At 41.5% G+C, this 18,812-nt stretch overlaps 1 protein-coding gene across 1 annotated transcript in view; it reads right to left on the bottom strand.

Moving 5' to 3' along the window:
* The window catches only part of acap3b (ArfGAP with coiled-coil, ankyrin repeat and PH domains 3b), a 66,398-nt gene extending 47,736 nt beyond the window's left edge, over positions 1 to 18,662 (bottom strand). Inside the window, exon 1 of the mRNA XM_058055902.1 lies at positions 18,320 to 18,662. Within this exon, the coding sequence (XP_057911885.1) occupies positions 18,320 to 18,366 (47 nt within the window). The 5' untranslated portion in view covers positions 18,367 to 18,662. The remainder of the gene's footprint in view (positions 1 to 18,319) is intronic.
* Positions 18,663 to 18,812: the final 150 nt, after the last annotated feature.

Genomic DNA, 18,812 nt, shown 5'->3' with positions numbered 1-18,812 from the left:
TGATTGTCATTCAGGTTTCAGCTTTTTGATTCGGTTTTCAGTCCAGATTCTTACTTGGATACATACCTAATACGACATTAGCGGAGTTATTCCTCTTTCTGCTGATTTTTTTTTTTTACGAAAAAAAAATCTCTGACAATTTTAATATAATAGGGCCCCCTTAAATTGTTCTGAAGCCCCCTAAATAATTTGATATTTTGTATTGATTTTTTATTTTTATTTATTTATTTTACAAAAAAATCTCTGACAAATTTCATATAATAAGGGCCCCCTTAAATTGTTCTGAACCCCCCTCAATAATTTGATATTTTTTATTGATTTAAATTTTATTTTATTATTTTATTATTTTATTTTTTTACAAGAAAAATCTCAAATCTCAAATTTCATATCATAAGGACCCCCTAAGATGTTCTTAAGGCCCCCTAAATAATTTCATATTTTTATAGATTTTTTTTTACAAAAAAAATCTCTGACAAATTTCATATAATAAGGGCCCCCTTAAATTGTTCTGAACCCCCCTCAATAATTTGATATTTTTTATTGATTTAAAAAATATATATTTTATTTTTTTTACAAGAAAAATCTCAAATCTCAAATTTCATATCATAAGGACCCCCTAAGATGTTCTTAAGGACCCCTAAATAATTTCATATTTTTATAGATTTTTTTTACAAAAAATCTCTGACAAATTTAATACAATAGGACCCCCTTAAATTGTTCTGAAGCCCCCCTAAATAATTTGAAATTTTTTATTGATTTAAAAAAATAATTTATTGATTAAAAAAAATAATAATATTTTTTTTTTTACAAAAAATATCTGACAAATTTCACATAATAGGGCAAAAGCAGGCTAATGAGCAAGCCAATAAGCAGGCTAATACTAGCCTACTACTACTACTACTAGTAGTAGTAGTAATAATCAGAAGAAGAAGAATGATGATAGTAATAATAATAGGCTAATGAATAATATAATAATGATTATTACATCACTGATCACTGTCCACTGGTCTATAATATTGGTGGACCAGCCAGGACACCTCTTATGTTGTGTTAGTCAGATGTCAGATGTACTTATACATCGATATCGGTATCGAAATAGTTCAAAGTTCAGAAAGACATTATAACACACGATTGAAGTAACATTATTGATAAGATATTGCATGAATTACCAGCATAGTGCTATTAAAATTCAAACTTAAAGATAACAAAGCTGAGTTTGAGCGTGTATGACTTCCAAGAGATGGACGGTTTATTCACGATGAATGTGCATTGACTCACATCCTTAAATGTTTCACTGACGGGTCAATAAAACATACCCAAATCCTTATCTTGTTACGAGCGTGTCATGACAGAGGAAATGGAATCTGCTGAAGAGGCCACACAGACTAACACGGAGATCTTACAAAGCACACAAATCTCATGAGACATAAACATTTACACTAAGACGGCCGCGCGCATTCGCTTTTTCAATGGAGGATGTTTCCTTTCTGTTGGCCTGACCTTCTCATTCATTCCCAGCAAAGTACTGCCTGTGACATCCAGGATACAGTTGAGGTCATTTACACCATAATCTTACAAGTGAAGATGAAGAACAGAACATCCAAAACTACAGGAAGTGGAAATGGTGGAAAATATGGAGTAGACATTCATCATTCATTCATTCATTTTCTACTGTTTATTCTCACGAGGGTGCTGGAGCCTATCCCAGCTGTCTTGGGGCAAGAGGCGGGGTCCACCCTGGACTGGTGGCCAGCCAATCCCAGGGCACATATAGACAAACAACCATTCACACTCACATTCATACCTATGGACAATTTGGAGTCACTAATTAACCTAGCATGTTTTTGGAATGGGGGAAGAAACCGGAGAAAACCCACACACGCACGGGAAGAACAATCAAACTCCACACATTATAGTGGAATTGAACTCGGGTCTCATACCTGCGAGGCCTGTGTGCTAACCACTCGTCCACCGTGCAGCCCGGCATTCACCATTCATTCATTCATTCATTTTCTACCGTTTATTCTCACGAGGGTCGCGGGGGTGCTGGTGCCTAGCTGTCTTCGGGCGAGAGGCAGAGTCCACCCTGGACTGGTGGCCAGCCAATCACAGGGCACATATAGACAAACAACCATTCACACTCACATTCATACCAATGGACAATTTGGAGTGGCTAATTAACCTAGCATGTTTTTGGAATGGGGGAGGAAACCGGAGAAAACCCACACACGCACGGGAAGAACATGCAAACTCCACACATTATAGTGGAATTGAACTCGGGTCTCATAGCTGTGAGGCCTGAGTGCTAACCACTCATCCACCGTGCAGCCCGGCATTCACCATTCATTCATTCATTCATTTTCTACCGTTTATTCTTACGAGGGTCGCAGGGGTGCTGGAGCCTATCCCAGCTGTCTTGGGGCGAGAGGAGGGGTACACCCTGAACTGGTGGCCAGCCAATCACAGGGCACATATAGACAAACAACCATTCACACTCACATTCATACCTATGGACAATTTGGAGTGGCTAATTAACCTAGCATGTTTTTGGAATGTGAGAGGAAACCGGAGTACCCGGAAAAAACCCACGCATGCACGGGGAGAACATGGGAGAACTCCACACAGAGATGGCCGAGGGTGGAATTGAACTCAGGTCTCCTAGCTGTGAGGCCTGCGTGCTAACCACTCATCCACCGTGCAGCCCGGCATTCACCATGTTCAACTTTATTCCCAAAGTGTATGTTGGACCTTCATATTGTTTACAAAATTGTTTTTTAAATGTTCCTGGTAAAATAGTTAAAAACCACAAACAACCCTGGAGAATATTGACAGCAGATTACTGTACATGAAGTTCATGAATCATCTTCCATTTGGAATTGAACCATACAACATTTTCCAACAAAGTGTTTCCCCTAAAAGCCTTAAAAATCCTCCATCTTGGCTGACTCTTGTCCATCTCTTCTTGTTTACACAGCGGGGATCAGCTGTCAGCTCCAGATGGCGTGATGTCATCAAAAATGGACTGACAACATTCCAACAATTCTTTCAGTTGCAACAAACATGTGATGGAGGCTTAAGAATCCCTTGGAGACCAGACTGGGTTGTGAGGTCTTTTCAAAGTCCATCGTCCATCCGAATCACAACTATATGTCCACTGGAGAAGAGTGAAAGCTTATGTTATGCATGTGGGATTTCCGCCCCCCATGAAGACTACCATTAGAGAGCTCTCGACATGAACTAACACCCCTATTGTTACCTTTACACTCGTATTACCCGATATAATAGACATAACAAGAGTAAATAATGTATAACATTCATTCATTCATTTTCTACCGCTTATCCTCATGAAGGTCGCAGCGGGTGCTGGAGCCTATCCCAGCTGTCTTCTACACCGAACCGTCATAAGTGAATTTCTGTGAAGTGGGATTTATGAATTCAATATTTTCATAATTAGAGCACACTTATGTACAACCTTCTAAAAATAGATTTTAACATTATTAGAGAGCTCTTGACATGAACTAACACCCCTATTGTTACCTTTACACTCGTATTACCCGAAATAATAGACATAACAAGAGTAAATAATGTATAATATTCATTTATTCATTCATTTTCTACCGCTTATCCTCACGAAGGTCGCAGCGGGTGCTGGAGCCTATCCCAGCTGTCTTCTCCACCGAACCGTCATAAGTGAATTTCTGTGAAGTGGGATTTATGAATTCAATATTTTCATAATTAGAGCACACTTATGTACAACCTTCTAAAAATAGTTTTTAACATTATTAGAGAGCTCTAGACATGAACTAACACCCCTATTGTTACCTTTACACTCGTATTACCCGCTTATCTTCACGAAGGTCCCAGGGGTGCTGGAGCCTATCCCAGCTGTCTTCTACACCGAACCGTCATAAGTGAATTTCTGTGAAGTGGGATTTATGAATTCAATATTTTCATAATTAGAGCACACTTAGTATGTCCAACCTTCTAAAAATAGTTTTTAACATTATTAGAGAGCTCTAGACATGAACTAACACCCCTATTGTTACCTTTACACTCGTAGACATAAGAAGAGTAAATAATGTATAATATTCGTTTACTCATTCATTTTTTACCGCTTATCCTCACGAGGGTCGCAGGGGTGCTGGAGCCTATCCCAGCTCTCTTCTACTACCTGGACTGGTGGCCAGCCAATCACAGGGCACATATAGACAAACAACCATTCACACTCACATTCATACCTATGGACAATTTGGAGAGGCTAATTAACCTAGCATGTTTTTGGAATGGGGGAGGAAACCGGAGAATTCCCGGCTGTGCAATACAACGCAACCTTAACCGCTCAAGATCCGATCCCAGTTCCTGTCCTTTGGTCCAAAGACAACTTCCAGTGGCAGTTAGCGTGGAACTCGTGCTTGTTTCACACAGTCGCGAGTCTTAATCCTCGTCCTCTTCGGTTCATCCAGACACATCTGGCAACTCCGATGGGACTCACACACTGGCTTTTCCCAGCATAACTCCGCATGCACATACCAATGAAACAGCATATGACCCATTTCCTGATTGACGACATTCCGTACTGTCCATTAGCGTCCGCCGACTGAGCCTCAGCTGCTCTGACATTTCCTTCTCCGTGATGGCCGATCCGTCCAAACAATAAAACGAAGCAAGGCGATGATGGATGTAAGACAGTGTGGAATTGCTGACACGGCATATGGGAATGTTTTCATTTGGTTCGAGGCATTCCGCAGAGATCTGAGTGGAAGAGATGCAAGCTGGAGAAACGTAGCGGAAAGGAGACACGACAAGGGAATCAAACGGTGTGAGAGCTCAATCAGCACTTGTATTGTTTAGAAAATGGGATCGTCAATCACACGTGCGGTTTGGGCGCCACACTGTTTCGGAATCAGTGCGGATCAGGGATGGTTCATGATGACACGCTGAGGAGCAACCAGGAAATCAAAACCACTTAAACAAGAGCGGAAGGAACCACGCAGAACTCAATATGAGCCGAAGGAGAGAAAACACGGAACAATAAGAGTAATAAAAGTGAAAATAGAGATATTGGGAATGCTGCAGAGTTCCGAACAAAACAGTACATCTAAAAAAAAACAAATCTAGACAAATTTTCCAGATGTGCAACGCCTGCTAGCATCCCCAACTTCACTTCTGGACCCGATCAGAACCCTTACCCTCAGTAAGACAGCTGTCCGACTCGCTCAGTCCAGCTGCATCCTCTTCCTGTCTTTGATCAACGCATCCACATAACGTAACAGTCTCACATTTAGCACACATACAACTGAAATGGGCTGCACGGTGGACGAGTGGTTAGGACTCAGACCTCACAGCTCAGAGACCCGAGTTCAATTGTGGAGTTTGCATGTTCTACCCGCGCGTGCGTGGGTTTTCTCTGGGTACTCCGGTCCAGAAGATAGCTGGGATAGGCTCCAGCACTACCCGCGACCCTCGTGAGGATAAGCAGTAGAAAATGAATCAATGATATTTTCGCCGAAAGTACTACTAGAAAATTCTAGATACTAGCATTTTCTACCTCTTATCCTCATGAGGGTGGCGGGGGTGCTGGAGCCTATCCCAGCTGTCTTCGGGGCGAGAGCCGGGGTCCACCCTGGACTGGTGGCCAACCAATCCCACATATAGCACATATAGACAAACAACCATTCACACTCACATTCATACCTATGGACAATTTGGAGTGGCTAATTAACCTAGCATGTTTTTGGCATGTGGGAGGAAACCCACGCATGCACGGGGAGAACATGCGAACTCAAGAGGGGAATCGAACCCGGGTAACCTAGCTGTGTGGCCTGCGAGCTAACCACTCGGTTACCGTGCAGCCCATTCATTAATTCGTTAATTTTCTACCGCTTATCTTCACGAGGGTCACAGGGGATGCTGTTTTTGGAATGTGGGAGGAAACCGGAGTACCCGGAGAAAACATGGGAAGAACATGCTAACTCCACACAGAGATGCCCGTGGATGGAATTGAACCCGGGTCTCCTAGCTGTGAAGTCTGCATGCTAACCACACAACCACCGTGCAGTCTGCGAGCGATGTTGATTGTAAGAAATAACCACAAACACCAAAAAAAAAATAAAATATATATATATATATATCAACCAATCAGAGGACTTAAAAATGCTGCTGCTAGCTGACACTGGCCTGCGCTTCTAACTGTGAAGGCCTTGGGTAGATGACCTTCACTTAGCAACACATAGAAGCTGAACTCTTATTGAACAAACATACACATAATTGTACTAGAATCCATGTACACTACAATATAAGAGCGAATAATACAGTAAACCTCGGATATATCGGACTCGGATATATCGGAAATTCGCTCACAACGGACAGATAAAAAAGAAGCGATTTTTCTGTAATGCATTTCCAATAAAAATTCATTGCATATATCGGATTTTTTATAACGGATTTCGCCTATTTCGGACAAAATCTCCAGTCCCGTTCCAATGCATTTCCATGAAATTTCCCTGGCATATATCGGATGGCCGCATCGTGGCGCTCCGATTCGCCGAATCGTGACAGGCCGCTATACGACGTCATTTGCAGCGTTTGCAGCGTTGCCTGCGTGTCCAGGTACATTGGAAACATAGTCAAGGAAGTGCCTTTTTATAACGGATAAAATCCCATTTACGCATATACCGGATATAAATCCCATATATGCGTAAAACTGACATTTTCCGGTATGCGCATATAACGGATTTCGCTTATATCGGACAAAACCAGTGGGAACAATTGAATCCGATATATCCGAGGTTTACTGTACATATAATATACACTGCTGTATGTATATACAATAACAATATAATAATAATAATACAATAACGATGTAGCTAAGTGGTTCTGGTAGTGTTCAGGCCAGCAGAGAAGGGATTGCTGGCCCTGACTGCAACTTGTTTCTGGAGAGCTTGACTCAGGTTGACCTTTAATGACCAAATCTTTAAACATATCACACCTTTACTATGACCTATGTTGAATTTAAAAAAAAAACATGCCCCATGTTTTCTCAGCATCAAACATGTGGCCATACATACGTGTAAAGTCCTGAGAGAGTTTATTCATGCTCGGACTAAAGTGTGAAAGTCAGCAAGGAAGCCTGGCCAACACGGATACATTCCACATATTACACGCCGACTGGTGCCTGCCATTTAACGACTTCCCGGGAAGTGAGACCTCTACGGTGAATTTGGGAGTTCACAGGTCAGGGAGCGCCTGCAATCCCACCATTGATGACTCAGATATTTTGACTAAACTACTGCAATAAAACACAAAGAAGAAATGCTGTTGCTGAGAAACACAACACAAAAACACAATTGTTTCCATGACTTTCCCACTAGAACCACAATATTCCGATCCGATACGCACAGGCACACAACAGACGTCATTATTAAGATGACAAACAGAAGCAAGTATCATTGCAAGTACGTAGTAGTACTTAAACACCACACAATTGGCCGCTTCATATGCCAAAATACGTCGAAATAAAAGACTAAAGTGGGGGTGTGAGGCTAGGAGGGCGATAGTGTGTGGACTATATCCAGTTGATTTAATCAGACCGTGTGCTTGTTGATAATCCAATTTCATATATGGCTTCCACACTAAGTCCCTGCAGCGGCACGTGCAGCCGAGTGGCAGAAAAGCAGCTTCATCGTGGATCCGGTGGAAGAGTCCACGTGCTGCAATGATGCCAAGCTGCACTGTGTCCCATATGCGTGCATATGCGACTATGTAGGGAAATATGTTCAACATGGTAATGGTAACGGTAATGGTAATGGTAATGGTAATGGTTTTATTTCATTTGAACATGCATCAGATTCCAATTGAGTGCATCCCATAATCAGTTCCCAGTTCCACATGTCCAAAAGGAGTAGGAAGAAGCAAAGCTTATTAAATCCTACCCCTCCATCTGGTACTTTTATACTCACTAACTGTTACATTTGTTCACTTCCTGCTTTCCTATTTTTATTTTTATTTTTATTTTTATTTTTATTTTTATTTTTATTTTTATTTTCATTTTCATTGTCCATTTTTCTTGTCCAAAAGGAGTAGGAAGAAGCAAAGCTTATGAAATCCTACCCCTCCATCTGCTATTTTTACAATCAGTAACTGTTGCATTTGTTCACTTCCTGCTTTCCTAATATAATTTAAGTTGTTGTTTTTTTACTTTATTTTATAAAATGTTTTTATTTCTATTTTTTATTTTATTTATTTCTTTTTTTCTTTTGTTTTTTCTTTTGTTTTTTCTTTCATTTTATTCATTTATTTTACTGTTACATTTGTTCACTTCCTGCTTCCCTAATATAATTGAAGTTGTTTCTTTTAACTTTATTTTATAAAATGTTTTTATTTCTATATTTTATTTTATTTGTTTATCTTTTTCTTTTTTCTTTTATTCTATTTATTTATTTTACTGTTACATTTGTTCACTTCCTGCTTTCCTAATATAATTGAAGTTGTTTCTTTTAACTTTATTTTATAAAATGTTTTTATTTCTATTTTTTATTTTATTTGTTTATCTTTTTCTTTTATTCTATTCATTTATTTTAATGTTACATTTGTTCACTTCCTGTTTTCGTAATATAGTTTGTTTTTTTTAACTTTATTTTATTAATTAAAAAAATAATAATTTTTAGGAGGAGGTGATATGAGCATCCAATGCCATAATGGGTACCATAGTAAGTCATATCATATCGTAAGTCAATCATATTTCTCCTCTCTTGTAGAGAAGTATTGGATGACATTTTTAGCTAATTGCTTATTTTTAGCCTTATGCATTATTTTAGCTGTTTGAAGATGAACTATATCAGCAAGTTGAAGTATTTGTGATTTTAGAAATAATGAGTTAGTATGTTCTCCGTAGGCGGCATTATGAATTATCCTTACTGACCTTTTTTGCAGTACATTTAGCGAGTGAAGATTGCTTTTATAGTTATTAGCCCATATTTCCACACAAGGCGCACGGATTCATGCACTGGTGCTTTAGAAAGATGCTGACCATAAAATAACTATTAGATATTTGTAGTAGGGGTGCAATAATACGTAGTAGGGGTGCAATAATACGTGTGTGTGTATTGAACCATCGGACACGCGTGTATCAAATAATATATAACACAGCGGCGCACCTCCATCGCGTCATTCTTCCCTCGCTCGCTATGCGAATCTCACCATGAGTCTGTTGAAGGTGATAATAATGTCACAAATCTGTGAATGAGACACTTACATAACGCGGAGTGTACATAAGATGGAGATCCTGTCAGGAAAAAAAAGACACTCCTGCTGCCCTCCACCGTGACACAACATCTCCACAAGTCTCTGAAACATGGAGGCCCTTACCTTTAAACGCAATATTCAAGTTCTTGATATTTTTACAACCACTTTTGCTCCGTGTTGGCTTTTTGTGCCACTAAAACGGGTTATGAGAGTTCCAGGGTCTGATTGCCGCTTGGAATGTTTTCTTTCAAGAGAGGAGCTTTGTTGGTAGACAGTGTGAAGCTTTATGGGCGCCAAGTTGCGTTTTTTTTTTTTTTTTTTTGCACTGAACAGATAAGATGACGCCACAAGAGAATGAGCAAAAGGGAAAGTTGGCATTTTCAGTTGCAGACAGTGAAACTGGAACAAAATGGAGTCAGTCTCCTCTTTGTTTGTTTACATTCCAGTGTGGTATTGCGCAGAGTAACGTTGCCTGGATGCGTGCCATGATGGAGAACAAATATTTTGCATTGGTTACATCAGTGCTTTCCAAAATGTGGGGGCGGTCAAAAGGTCACACGAAAACTGAATCAATTTTCTCCTTAAGAAATACTGCAAAACAAATAAATCAGTTCCAGACACCCAAAAATGTCAACACAAACAACTTTTATGGAGAATAATTATAATTTGATATGCATAAAACAATGCAAAAATTGAGGGGAGTTTTATTGTGCCAATAAAAAACAAGCCACAGTCCGCAAATGGCACCCGGGCCACACTTTGAACACCCCTGATTAATAGAATTTTATCCATTCTTCACAGAGACACACAACAACCGAGACAGAATATGCTGGAGCCTATCCCAGCCGTAGTACCCGGAGAAAACCCAACCCCCGGGTGGAAACCGGAGTACCGAGAGAAAACCCAACCCCGGGGTGGAAACCGGAGCACCAGGAGAAAACCCAACACCCGGGTGGAAACCGGAGTACCGGGAGAAAACCCAAGCCCCGGATGGAAACCGGAGTACCAGGAGAAAACCCAAACCCCCGGTGGGAAACCGGAGTACCGGAACAAAACCCAACCCCCGGGTGGAAACCGGAGTACCAGGAGAAAACCCAACACCCGGGTGGAAACCGGAGTACCGGGAGAATACCCAACCCCCAGGTGGAAACCGGAGTACCGGGAGAAAACCCAACCCCCGGGTGGAAACCGGAGTACCGGGAGAAAGAAAACCCAACCCCCGGGTGAAAACCGGAGTACCGGGAGAATACCCAACCCCCAGGTGGAAACCGGAGTACCGGGAGAAAACCCAAGCCCCGGGTGGAAACCGGAGTACCGGGAGAAAACCCACCCGGGAGAAAACCCAACCCCCAGGTGGAAACCGGAGTACCGGGAGAAAACCCAACCCCCGGGTGGAAACCGGAATACCGGGAAAAAACCCAACCCCCGGGTGAAAACCGGGGTACCGGGAGAAAACCCAACCCCCGGTTGGAAAACCGGAGTACCGGTTGAAAACCCAACCCCCGGGTGGAAAACCCAACCCCCGGGTGGAAAACCAGAGCCCCAGGTGAAAACCCAACCCCCGGGTGGAAACTGGAGTACCTGGACAAAACCCAACCTCCGGTTTCTGGAAACCGAAGTACCAGAAGAAAACCCAACCTCCGGGTGGAAACCGGAGTACCGGGAGAAAACCCATCCCTCGGGTGGAAACCAGAGTACCGGGAGAAAACCCAACCCCCGGGTGAAAACTGGAGTACCGGGAAAAAACCCAAGCCCAGGGAGAGATTTAAGATGCAACGGAGATTCAAACACGGATCTTCCAGATCTCATGACTGTGTGGCCAACATGCTAACGACTTGGCCACCGTCCAGCTCAAAAACCAAGATTTTGGTTGAAAACCAAATCCTACAAAATCCACGAGGTTCCACCATTTTATGTACATCCCTACTATTATTGAAATATCACTTTAATAATAACTGCATCCATCCATTGGTGCCAAGTGTATGCCTTCTATTAAATCAATATGAACATTGCATTATTGGTAAAAGCGACACAAAGGAATATAATATCCATAAGAGCAAAGTGAAATCAACAGTCATAAAAGATACTAAACATAAATAAATTGCTTGACCTTGCTATACCTTCAAAGGAAAATCTACATCTCCAAGCCGCAAATCCCTGGAGATTAAAGCCAGCAGATTAATTTCTGATTCATAGTATGCACAGATTTATGGACGGCACTATTTAGAGAAAATGTAGAATTCTTAGGAAGTGCATTGTCAAATCGTCTTTACCATAAGCCATCGGATACGTGGGGAATATGACCATTCCATGTTCTTGTTTGTGGAAGACCACGTCCTAAACAGTGGAAACAGGGAATGATGGAACTTAATGTGAGTGGTCTGGAATCCTTCTTAATGTTTGCTGATGTCGAGGGTCTATTTTGGGCATGGTTGGAAGGGTCAATGGGGGATTTTGTGTGAAATACTTTCAAGCAGACTAGGACGTCGTGTATACATAAAAACTTCATTCTTTTGTCTCTTTATTGTCTTCTTAGAATTCCCAGCCTCTGTCAGATGTCACATTGGCGGATGACAACTTTCCCCTCCTTTTCATATTTCAGACAGGTGACGAGATGATATGCAAGGATTAAAAGCCATGACGCAGGAAGTAATCCAGACACTTACGCAAAAAGCGCGGCGCCAGACAGATATCTGGAGCATCGGGAGGGCACTTTAATCTGCCAATAAACGAACACGAGCTTTTAAAGTCATGCCGGGAAAACCAAATGAGAGGTGGCAGCGCTGCACTCCCAAATCTTTTTAGTCACTCGCGGATGTCTTATATTGATTTATTCATATTGGGTTCTCTATGGATTTTCTATAAAAATTGATTTTGGTCAGATGGACTCGGAATTCGTCATCTCAACTGCTAATGAAACCCTTTTAGTAGCTGAAATTGAAAGAGTCCAAAAATTCATTTAGTATTTATTAGTGTGAAGTGTAGCAATATTACTTGGCGTTTCCTAATATTGTACTATATACAATATTTTTATTAAAAAAAAACAAAACACCCAGACAGATTGTGACCTCTCATCCTCTTTGCTCACACGTAACCATAGCAACCGCACTAGACGAGACAAAGGGAACCCTTGGGGGTACAACCCGGCATCATCTTCTAAGCCTGTTCTGCTTGAACAGAAAAACAAGACGCACCTGTAGATGTATTTGTTAAAACAATATATACTAAATACACTAAATACACTAAATCAGTGTTTTTCAACCTTTTTTGAGCCACGGCACGTTTTTTTTGCATTGGAAAACATCACTAAGTCTATAGGAGGAAGGAGCTCGGTGTTGCCACACGGACCGACGTTACATTGCTCTCCCAGTCTTTACACCACGGACACTCGACAGTAGCCATGTTTACATGAGGAGTTTTGATGATGATTAATAAATGTTAATCTCGGTATGCTAACCGAGGTGTATGCTAAACAATGTGTATGCTACCCGAGGTGTATGCTAATCGAGGTGTATGCTAACCGAGTTGTATGCTAACCGAGGTGTATGCTACCCGAGGTGTATGCTACCCGAGGTGTATGCTAACTGAGGTGTATGCTAACCGGGGTGTATGCTAACCGAGTTGTATGCTAACCGAGGTGTATGCTACCCAAGGTGTATGCTACCCGAGGTGTATGCTAACCGAGGTGTATGCTAAACAATGTGTATGCTACCCAAGGTGTATGCTAACCGAGGTGTATGCTAACCGAGGTGTATGCTAAACAATGTGTATGCTATCCAAGGTGTATGCTAACCGAGGTGTATGCTAACCGAGGTGTATGCTAAACAATGTGTATGCTACCCGAGGTGTATGCTAATCGAGGTGTATGTTAACCGAGGTGTATGCGAAACAATGTGTATGCTAACCGAGTTGTATGCTAACCGAGTTGTATGCTACCCGAGGTGTATGCTAACCGAGGTGTATGCTAACCGAGCTGTATGCTAATCGAGGTGTATGCTACCCAAGGTGTATGCTACCCAAGGTGTATGCTAACCGAGGTGTATGCTAACCGAGGTGTATGCTAACCGAGGTGTATGCTAAACAATGTGTATGCTACCCGAGGTGTATGCTAAACAATGTGTATGCTAACCGAGGTGTATGCTAACCGAGGTGTATGCTAAACAATGTGTATGCTATCCAAGGTGTATGCTAACCGAGGTGTATGCTAAACAATGTGTATGCTACCCGAGGTGTATGCTAATCGAGGTGTATGTTAACCGAGGTGTATGCGAAACAATGTGTATGCTAACCGAGTTGTATGCTAACCGAGGTGTATGCTAACCGAGGTGTATGCTACCCAAGGTGTATGCTACCCAAGGTGTATGCTACCCGAGGTGTATGCTACCCGAGGTGTATGCTAACCGAGGTGTATGCTAAACAATGTGTATGCTACCCAAGGTGTATGCTAACCGAGGTGTATGCTAACCGAGGTGTATGCTAAACAATGTGTATGCTACCCAAGGTGTATGCTAACCGAGGTGTATGCTAACCGAGGTGTATGCTAAACAATGTGTATGCTACCCAAGGTGTACGCTACCCAAGGTGTATGCTAACCGAGGTGTATGCTAACCAAGGTGTATGCTAAACAATGTGTATGCTACCCAAGGTGTATGCTAACCGAGGTGTATGCTAAACAATGTGTATGCTACCCAAGGTGTATGCTAACCGAGTGTATGCTAATGTATGCTAAAATCACTGCACTAAATAATCACCCAACTTGCTGAGTTACTCCAAACCCAAAGAGATGATGTGATGGATCCATCCAGCAGGTTGGACAACATTCAACTGCAGATACTGAAAGACTGTTCCGCTCCACCGAATGGAAACGAGGTTGCAAGGTTTCAATGGCGGAATGTTGCTGTTTACACTACGTTTTAAATCAGGTTGAGACGCTCAACTTGTTTGGTGAACTTGATTCTGTTGAACGTACAGGAAGCAGACTGGTGTGTTTGGTTTGGTGTGTATGTATAAACAGGAAATAAATATTGCTGCGGGGAATATTTCATATTTAGATGCTGTTTATATCATAAATACAAAATGTGTGTATATAATAAAATATGGGTATTGATTATTACTGTAATTTCAAGTGCATATTGTGGCAATCATGAGCTACGACAAAACTCCCAATGAGCTTAACAACCCAGCAAAAATCACAGGAGGTCATGTTGGATAGAAGACTAAAGTCATCACGCAGCAACTTAACACTCAAACGGTAGCTATTAAATATACAGTACATGCCAAGTACCAATACAAGCTTAAGATAAAAAGCACGCCGGCAGCCATAACCAATTCACTGTTCTGCCGGGAACAAATGCATTATGGGTAATTAGTTAAAATAGTTGTTGTTACTTATTTCGGTCATTTTCTTTTACTGCGTAACAATGCCAGACTAATGACATAGCCGGTAGATAACATCACTTTCATAAGTATTATAGTTATAGATTTCATAAGTAAGTATAATTAAGGAAATCTGCTACACGCGACTTAGCACCTAATTACCCATAAGTCTTGTGCAAATGCAAATCTATATGAAAACAAACTACGGTATGTGCTAGCTTGTTTCAGTGACTCTCACGGCGCTGCTGATTTGTTTTCTTTTCCGAGGACCAACTGTCAACTTACATCGTTAATTTCCTATCTGCCTTTTTTCCCCAGCACAGGTTGCTAGGCAACAGCAAATACCCAAATGCGCTGCAACGTTTGTTAGCGTCATTAATTATTTCCAGAAGGCCTGAGTCTAGCCGAAACTGAATACATTTTAATCCAATTCATTTCAGAAAGCCAACAAGGTTAAAAAAAAAGGTTTTTATAGGTTTACAATTACGCAGATTTACACACAGTAAATAATTACAAAAGCATAAATACAAATGAAATGATGTGACACGATGCAGCAGTGAGATCAACCTACACCACCTTCTTGTTTTGCCATGAGTTGTTTCTTGAATTCAATAGTGTTTCTCAACAACCTGAAATGGTATCATGTTGTGTCATGTTTTCAATGACTAATAATAATAAATAATATTATATTATTTATTATTAATAATAATAATAAATAATAATAAATAATATTATATTATTTATTATTATATATAATTATAATATATATATATATTATATAATAATAAATAATATATTATTTATTATTATTGTATTATGATTTATTATATATATAATAATAAATAATATTATATTGTTTATATTATTATATAATATATTTTATTATTATTATATATTATAATATTTATAATAAATAAAACCGTCCATCATCCACAATCCTGTGTGTTTTAAAGATATACAAACAGCTAAAAAGAGGCCGCTAATTAATGCCCATAATGGGGCACACCAATTACGCCTACCAAGCTCGCTATTAAAACACCTCAAAAAACCTCCAACTGCATTTTAGCGTTTTATATACATGACAATTTAGTAACAGGCATATTCATGATAATATGTAATACAGTATACAACACTTCTGGACCGTCATGAGAGCTTGGGGGGGTACCAGACAAGATCATCAATGTAGTGAAGTCTCTAAAATTGGGATTTCTTAGCTACCCTGAAGGCCACGTGTGATGATACTTGATGTAGGGGTCTACAATTATAATATTTCTCTTACATTAACATTATATTACAATAAACACAGATGAACAAAGATGTATGTGTTACAGATACTCGTGCATACCTTAAATACTCTTTCATGCACACTCAGCCATGCGCAACACACAGAAGAAGTATAGCACATGTTGCGACCTGCTGGGAGTGGGTGTGAAGGAGCTACATTAGCACCAGGCATGGGAGAGAAGACACAGCAATGACTCGATCATGCCGCAGTTCTAAAATGACACAACAACCAGAACCAGGAAGCCACTCGGTCCAATACCGAGGGAACACCTCAGAGGCCTCAAGCATTCCAACCTGCTGCAGTCACAGACCACGTTCCTTTTTCATTGGCTGAGCTTGACCTGATGCATAAAAGCATCATTTTATAGTTCCAACATGTTGAAATAGGTATTTCCCGGATATGAGAAATATGAATACGTATATTGGTTCAAGTAATGACTTTCATTCAATACACCTGAGATGTATATTCTGGAAGACATTCTCCAAAAACACCAAAAATCTTATATAATATATACGTACAATGTGTACTCAGTAACTTATAGTACTGGGACTTTTCCACTGGGCTTGGATCTGCTCTACTGGCCTCCATTTTGACGTGGATCAAAATAACAAACCGCAAGGCATCTTGAACACATCAGTCAGAACAAGACACGCAACAATGAGACATTTTATCCAAAAGGAGACTGAGGGCAAAAGGAAATATAATGTGAAATATAATACTGCAACGCGCAGACCTCACAGCTAGGAAAACCAGTTCAATTCCACCCTCGGCCATCTCTGTGTGGAGTTTGCATGTTCTTTCCGTGGGTTTTCTCCGGGTACTCCGGATTCCTCCCACATTCCAAAAACATGCTAGGTTAATTAGCCACTCCAAATTGTCCATAGGTATGAATGTGAGTGTGAATGGTTGTTTGTCTATATGTGCCCTGGGGTTGGCTGGCCACCAGTTCAGGGTGTACCCCGCCTCTCACCCCAAGACAGCTGGGATAGGCTCCAGCACCCCCGCGACCCTCGTGAGAATAAACGGTAGAAAATGAATGAATGAATGATGATTGCCTACTCCATATCTTCCTCCATTTCCACTTCCTGTAGTTTGGGATGTTCTGTTCTTCGTCTTCAGCTGTAAGATTATCGTGGAAATGACCGCAACTGCTGGGATAGGCTCCAGCGCCCCTCATGAGGATAAGCAGTAGAAAATGAATGAATGTATTTTGCTTTCCGATTTTTAGGAAGTTAAAAAAATCCTAATTTTGACTCTGAAGTCCGAGTAATTTCAGATGATTGATTATTTTAGCGGGCTGCACGGCGGTCGAGTGGTTAGCGTGCAGGCCTCACAGCTAGAGGACCCGATTTCAATTCCACCCTCGTCCATCTTTGTGTGGAGTTTGCATGTTCTCCCCGTATCTGAGTGGGTTTTCTCCGTGTACTCCGGTTTCCTCCCACATTCCAAAAACATGCTAGGTTAATTAGCCACTCCAAATTGTCCATAGGTATGAATGTGAGTGTGAATGGTTGTTTGTCTATATGTGCCCTGTGATTGGCTGGCAACCAGTCCTCGTGAGGAAAAAGCGGTAGAAAATGAATGAATGAATGAATGAAGACACGGACGGCATTCACTTCCGACTTTCAACCGATGTTCCGATGTCCCGTACCACGGTTATTTACAAGTTATATCTCATTATTTTCCGTGTGGTAAAGCGGAATTTTCCGAATCTTTATAAGAGCATTGGAGAGTCACAGGGGGGTGTGTTCAAACACGCTTTTTCCTCTTCCTGTGACCTTTCGTCCTCGCCATCCATCACAGAGTCCATTTCGTCTATTCTGGTTTGCTCACTCATCATCCGTTTACAAGCCGACTTATGCGTAAGCGAAGTAAAAGGAAGCAAGACGCTGACAACATGAAACTATACTCGGGGCTCGAATCCCTGGCTGGCACGTGGATGGAGTGCAGCTAGAAACCACCCCCAGAGGGCAGACAAGGGAGGGGGGGTGAAACATCTGGATGTGAGCCCAGGATGCATGCTCTGTCTCTGCAGTGAGCATTGTCACCTCCCTGCTGCTTGCTTGCTTGCTTGCTTGCTTGCTTGCTTGGCCAGCCAGGACACATCTGCAAGGACATCCACTGTAACATGCATGCTATGGGACTGCAGGCCCTGAACGCAACACATTCACTAATGAAGACCCCGCATTAACCCTTAATCCTCCAACACATTTATAAATCACATACATGGCACATGTAATCATTTTCAATCCACATCCTTTGCATTTTTTTACCATTCTCACAGCACCCAATGAATGAAAAAACATGTCTGATTCGCACATCGTGCATCATTTATCCACCCTGTTGATGCAAAACCTGAGCAAAAAAAAAAAAAATCATGAAAAGAAGGCGTGCCGTTTAGTGCAGCAGGTTTACCTGAAACGGGGAGAATCCTTGATACATTCTTCAAAGTCCACCGTCATATTTGCGTCTTGTCGTGTATTCCCCACTCACAGTTCCAGTGTCATTGCCAGCTGCGGCTCGAAGCTATTAAACCGAGGGGATGGGTGCCCTGACGCGCGGCAGTCCTTCCCGGTAGACGCCGAAAGACGAAAGATGAGCGAGGGAGCGGTGACTGAATTACTACAACCAGTAAGGAGGAGGGAGGCTTTACCAGAGAGGCGTAGCTGTGTAAACGGAAGGGGAGAGTATGGTGCCGACTAGCGACGACCTACAGAAACTGCTCCACGGGGTAATCACGAGGGTGTAGTGCTAGGTTGCCGATACATAATTCACCCCGGAACGATCGATAGGGGAGTGGTTGCCACCCGGAGGGGTGGGCGCGAGGGAGAGGGGTTCTGTCTTCCTGTTGTGGTTGCGAAGCGTACGGCTATGTCTCACGTAAGCGAAGAGTGAATGTTAATGTTTG

Source organism: Doryrhamphus excisus, chromosome 18 (genome assembly GCF_030265055.1).
Source record: "Doryrhamphus excisus isolate RoL2022-K1 chromosome 18, RoL_Dexc_1.0, whole genome shotgun sequence".
NCBI lineage: Eukaryota > Metazoa > Chordata > Actinopteri > Syngnathiformes > Syngnathidae > Doryrhamphus > Doryrhamphus excisus.
The sequence above is the reverse complement of the archived record's forward strand: the minus strand, read 5'-3'. Positions and strand labels throughout refer to the sequence as shown.